At 30.4% G+C, this 6,600-nt stretch overlaps 1 protein-coding gene across 1 annotated transcript; it reads right to left on the bottom strand.

Moving 5' to 3' along the window:
* Nucleotides 1–225: 225 nt before the first annotated feature.
* On the bottom strand, nucleotides 226–6,145 carry LOC136970617 (fatty acid hydroxylase domain-containing protein 2-like). Its single transcript, XM_067265064.1, has 5 exons — nucleotides 5,975–6,145; nucleotides 3,655–3,776; nucleotides 2,180–2,385; nucleotides 463–736; nucleotides 226–393 (listed from the first exon to the last, which is right to left on the bottom strand). The coding sequence occupies exons 1-4, from the start codon at nucleotides 6,054–6,056 to the stop codon at nucleotides 517–519; spliced, it is 630 nt and encodes a 209-aa protein (XP_067121165.1). The 5' UTR covers nucleotides 6,057–6,145; the 3' UTR covers nucleotides 226–393; nucleotides 463–516.
* Nucleotides 6,146–6,600: the final 455 nt, after the last annotated feature.

Here is a 6,600-nt window from a genome sequence, read left to right as displayed (position 1 = left end):
TATGTTTCATACTGTATTATAAGTTTAATACTAAAATGAATTGCTGCTGCAAATACTTAATATATTAAGATGTAAAGTAATTTGCATTTTCTTTTAAGGAAAGATTCTATTTACACATTACAAAAAAAATATTTCATCAGTAATATCAAAAATAGATTGATGTGTTTTCAGTTTAAAACTGGTTTAAAGTCATTGTTCTATAACTTATTGAACGATATCCACTCAAATTATGCAAACTTCTATTTGTTTTTCGTGAGGATTAAAAAGAACTTCTTCAAAAAAGTATGTGATTGAATCATTAAATTTCCAAAAAATCTCGTAATTTTAGTAATGGGAGCGTTGGTTCCATGCAAACGATCCATAACTTTCACTTTTCCATAATTCTCATTGAATCTATGAAAATAAATAATGGCATAAGTTTCAACATGTCTCTTTAAATTCTTAACGTTTCGTTCTACTTACCTCTTATGGTGAAAATTATGCGTTTCACTTAGTTTTATAACTGGAAGATGATAATTAGAATGCTCGACCAATGTTATAATAATAGATGTAGTAAACCATAGAAAGATGGTAAGTGGAAAACTCTTTCTTCAGGAATGGACCAACGTACAGTGGAATGACATTAGCCACCAAGTGCTCTATAGGATGACAATACATTGCTGCTATAGCTATGGGGGCAGTCCACTCGTGATGTTGTTTATGAATGTGTTTATAAAGTTTAGGGTAATGTAACAATCTAAAAAATGAATAAATATATATTTAAAAATACAATCCACTTAAACGACTGCAAAAGTAATAAACATGGATTACACAGAAAATATCATATCTGAAATTTCATATACTGCATTGTTTTAACTAATAAAAATTTCTGTTAAATATTAATAAAGTAACTACTTGATAAAGTGATAAAACCACTTACTTATATGTAATATATGCATCATTATCTTCATAGAAAATATACCAGTTGGGATTTTATAGCCAAGTTCAACTTTAAAAGTTCATATCTTAGTGAATCTTGTTTTTAAACAATACAGAGTTCACTGAATAAGAACAAATCATTTTGATATGTATTGTCGTAGGAAGGATATTTCAAAGTTAAACTATTTTATGCAAAATTTAGTAACAATTCGTGCCAGTAAAAGGAAGTGTTTTGGGAATGAGGTCATTATGGCAACGTAGAAAAAAGTGATGAAAGCAAAGTAAGGTGTACGAAGTAAAAAGGATAGGTGATAAGCCCATTTTATTACACATGAGCGCCACGTGATTTCACCCTAATGCAATTAACAAAAGTCAAAACAGACACTGAATTAGATGATTTTGTGCCTGTATGTAAGGTTCACCCATTATTAGTTCAAATGTTTAGGTCTAACTCTTCTCTTTCCATTAGCTACAGAATCTGAGAATCGCAAACGATAATTTTGTCTTCTTACAATGTTTTTTTTTTTATTAACAATAGATCGAAATTTAAGAGAATTTCTTCAATAATTTCATAATATTTTTCAATCCGTTTTTGCTGTGCATAAACGGGCATGCTCTATTTTAATTTTATGCTAATGCTGAGAGAAATTAGTAAGGATGCGTTATTTTAAACTTTACCAAAATAACACTGCGTCAAACACACGGCTGTCCGTAAATTGCGAGTAACGCAGATACGTGTGAGTGGGTGTGCAGGTAACTGTTACGATGCAAGGAGGAAGATAATTACGAAAATATTTTGTAATGTTATCGGTTACAACAACTTTAGTTTTACTACTTACAAATGCTCTTATCAACTCTTGGGTAACAGAACGATTCATTTCTGTTTTAGAATTGCTGTGTAGCAAACCATACTGTTTACGTCACTGCTTTGTATATTATACATGTAATTAGTAGAATAGTGTAACGTTCGTTACTTCGTGTTGCGAATAATTCGTTAGTACAATTCAGGGCTAGATCAAATATATTTCACGCTCTTTTGTGTGTGTGTTTGTATGAAGAGTTCTCATTACATTAATTTCAAGTAAGGATTACTAATAATTCAAATAAATGACAAACACATTAAAGTTATTGAAAAACATGAATATAGATTAATATTATCATTTTTTCATCTAAATTACAATTTGACATTTTACTCAAATATCAAATTATTCAGATATTATCTTAATACTAAAAATTAATTTAAGAGACAATAGTAGCCTACCTATGGATGTAATAAAATAAAAATTCATATATAATGTAATAGAACATAAGATCTATAATTATCGATCGAACACTTGGAATTATTTCTACACTTTCTATTCCTCTCCATTTCAAAAGTTTGTGACCAAAATGAATGAATGGGAACGTGATAAGAAAATGATTCACCAACACCTGTTTCACCACCCGATAAACTGTTGACATTTTGACCTGAAATAAATAATTTTGAAAAATGAATAATGTATATTATTTATGGCGAATTTGGCTGGCAATTCTACCAAGAAGCATAAGTATATTAATGACGTTATCATTCCGTAAGAAAATAATAAACTAACCGTAATAGGTGTGATCCAAACAATTGCACAACTCTGAACAGTCGAACAGGAAAAAACAGTGTCAAATTCTGTAGATTTGTACAAAGTTCACTACAGCAGCCAGCCGAATTCGCCATTACAAATTTTCTCATTCTATTGTTATTTATTGTTACATTAATATGTGTAAATTAATAATTTGTCACTAATTGAAAAGAGAACGAACTTCAATTTTGTTTTTATATTATCCACGTATACCTTGTTTATTAATTGACTTATTATACTGGTGTAGCTTCTAATTAGCAAAGGGAGAAGTCTTACTTTTTGACTAAGACATCCTCACTTCGCTACTTAGAACCTCAACCAGTATAATAAGTTTTAGTACATTTTTTCTTCGATCGATATACTTTTTCTCTGTTATATATAACAGAGCCGAGAAAGTAAAAATGAGTACATCGCAGGTAAAATGCATTCTCAAAAACGGTATCATATAGATGAAAATGCAGGCGAGGTGGGGTAAGATTAAAGCATAAGGCCCCGATTAGCTATATAAGAACTCCCGGCTTGACCGGTAGTCACGTTAAGTTTCTCCTGTAGAGAATTAGATAGGTGACTGGCATAACTTCATTGATGACAGTAAAATTATCATGTATAGGAAAGATGCTACTAAACTCAAGTTCACTATGACGATAAATTACAGCCCGGCATTGTGACGATGTGACAATAAATACTTGCTCGTTTATAATGAAAATTAATTCAAAAGATAACATTTTTCATTCCAACTTAACATTTGATATTCTTTATTTATGCTGTTACATTCTTAATTAATACTACTCTGCCGGATGGCATCATCTCTTGGCTTTGCCTAAAGGCATCATTCCAATCCAGTTCTTTAATGCACCATGTGTACAAGCGCGTAACGATACGCGAAAAATTATCGCACATTTCCGGATTATCGGCTACTTTCCAAAATATGCCGAATTACCGAACATTCCTGATTATTCGGTAATGAATTAACGAACTTCTATTACAAAAATAATGCATGTGATCTTCCTTCAGATAATATGTAATTTTTAAAAAGTATTAATATTTTTAACCATTATAATGTAGAAAGGTCGGAAATTAATTATTATAATTTAGTAATAATACAGGAATACATTTAACTCACTGGAAACGCATCAGTATTTTGTATTCTTAGACGTACTAAAGCTTCTGGCTTTCCTGTTACATCCGCGAAAGTAAACATTAATCCAATAGTAAAATATAATAATGTTATCCAAGCAAAAAGACCTAAAAATAAATAAATAAATAAAACAAAAAATATCACAAATAAAATCTGTTGATAAAATTATATAATTTCGTTAAGGGCCCGACAGCAATGTTCTGTCAGCCAACCATAAAGCTGCTAAAGACTGGTTATTAAGTAGCAGTTTTAAAATTGCAGACCTGTGAATTTCCACTGGAATCCTGTCAGTTGTCTGTCCTTCTTCAATATAAACAGAGTTATACAGGTGAAACAAGACACAATACATAGAAACCTTAGGAAAGGTGGTTTCGATTAAATATAATATATACGAACGTCCGGTTAAAACCGCAAGTCACGTTATTTCAATCCAAACATTTTCTCCTGAACGGAGTTAGCTGGATAATCGTTATGATTTCGTTGTTTACAGAAAAGTATTATGCATAGAGGCAAAACAATGTTAAAAATGAGAGACTTGTGACTAAAAGTTTAAATAAGTAAAAGTTAAATAACGAATAAAATGTAAAATAAATAATGAATAACAGTAAAATGTAAGGTAAATAATCCCAAAATATACAAAAATATCTACTAAAAATGAAGCATTTATGATCTTTTAACAAGCTTATTTCGTACAACGTATTTCCATGGCTTTGCTAGGTTGTCGATATCGCTTGCATTTATGCACTTATCTTTCAACCTGTTTTTGTATATTTCAATTTTTTCAGCGTTTTGTACCAACCTTAATGATGTTTGCTTCTTCTCATTTTATCACTGAGCCTTCAGTTTGCGTCAACCTGGAGAGTACTGTGTTATTCGATCCCTTTCTTACGTTATATTGATGTTCTTTAAGTCTAATTGTCAAGCTCCTTCTGATCACACTGATGCAGTCCTTGTTTAACCCCAACTGCATATTTTCATACAGTATCCTGTCAATTACACTAGGCCACGACACAAGGATATGAAACTAACACGATAAAAGGTCTGATTAGAAGGTTTAATGGTGATAAACCAAGGACGAACAACAGCAAACTTAGTGGAACCACGAAATTCATTTTTTATCAGAGGTATAAGTAACATCATGAAAAAAATTGCAGAACATGAAGAGTTTAATAGGATTGAGAAAAGAGCAAAACACTACTAAAATTGAGAGAATTTTAAAGTCGAAAATGTGTTTATATAGATTTATTGGCCTTATTTTTAGTAGTGTCTTGCCCCAGTACATCATACGTTTCCATTGACAACAGGTCAACTTTCTAACTCCGTTTATGGGAATATTTTTAAATTGAAATAACATGACTTTCGATACAAACCCGGAGTTCGTATATACTTCTACTCCTGATCTTTTCATATTGGGTCTCGACTTTCATCTATCTAATACCGTTCTCGAGATTAAGAAAGAATAAAGAATGGACAGGCAAACGAATGACAGTGTGAATTTATAGGTCTACAATATATTTTTTTTTCTAAATTGCAGCCCAATTAAGAAATACAGTCAAACCTGTTTTTATGCGGGGGATAGGGACCACATTAAAAAAAACGCATAAAAAAAATCTCACGAAACTTCACGAATGGCTGTAAATAATAGTTTTCGCGACACAATTAAAAAATATTTTTTTATGCGGTCAACAGGGACCGCATAAAAAAAGTCTCACATAGAAAATAACTCAAAACCGTACGAAATAGAATTTATTGACAACAGATGTCAGCACTTGACTGCATCGTCTGGTCTATCGTCTGTTTTACATATTTTTGTCCAGGTGGTGTTTTGTTGACTTAAAAAGTAAATTATTTCATTTTTCGCATATTCATGCAATAATATTACTATAATAAGTGCATTTATGCTATAATAAGTTTATTTAGCTATAATAAGTCAACGTAAGACATGACGAATCGCACGAGATTAGTCGCCAACTATACCGCACAAATTAAAAATTCGCATTAAAAAAATCGCACAAATAAAAATCGCACATAAAAAGAGCGCATAAAAACAGGTTTGACTGTATATTGCCATAAACTTACTGAAAATCTGTTATAGCAGCACTATAATGAATAAAATAAAATATTTCAGATTATCAGAAAATTGTTTATGTAATTTTATTTAATTATAATTATTGTTTTAAATTCAAATGTGAAAGACAATAAAACAATTTTGTAATGGTTAGTTTACAAAACATTGCCATCAGCTGTTTCTGTATATAAATAATATAAACTATTTGTTAAATTAAAATTATAAGAAAATATTTACCATAAACTTGGAAATAATAATCATCTTGGCAGAAAAGCACGAACAATTTTTTCCATGCATTCTCGACACTATCGTTAATCATTATTACAGGGGCAAACAAACTCCTGAAACAGGAAAGCTTATTTTTAATTTAAACGCATTTAATATAAATATAATTTTGTTAGTAATTACCATATAATTATTTTATATTGAATCATTCACATTATTGTTATTTGTGTAATCTGAAAGGAAATCAATCGATTAATTAATTTACAATATAACAGAACAAAACAACGTCACAGTACCGTCGCCCTAATTCGAACTAATCGAGTAATTGTTCGGATTAATCAGAAAGTGATTCTTACTCTTTCAGGAAATTTTTACTGTTGTAAGAAATACATAAAAGCAGCAAATAGAAGTTAGAATTGTTGTGAAGTCAAACAGGGTGTTAGAAAAAATTAGCAGCAATGCTCATCACACGTAATTTATGTTTAATTTACAAAGATCAACATCTGCCGAATTATCGGGCTAGCAAATGGCTATAGTAATATTAATAATTAAAGTTAATTTGCTACTAGAGTTAGGCGTTAGGCGCCATCTCTTGCTAAATTTAATAATTAGAATTTTAATAAAATAATTTAAATAAA

Source organism: Centruroides vittatus, unplaced genomic scaffold (genome assembly GCF_030686945.1).
Source record: "Centruroides vittatus isolate TY-2023 unplaced genomic scaffold, ASM3068694v2 contig_2065, whole genome shotgun sequence".
Lineage (NCBI taxonomy): Eukaryota > Metazoa > Arthropoda > Arachnida > Scorpiones > Buthidae > Centruroides > Centruroides vittatus.
This window is presented reverse-complemented; position numbering and strand designations above follow the sequence as displayed.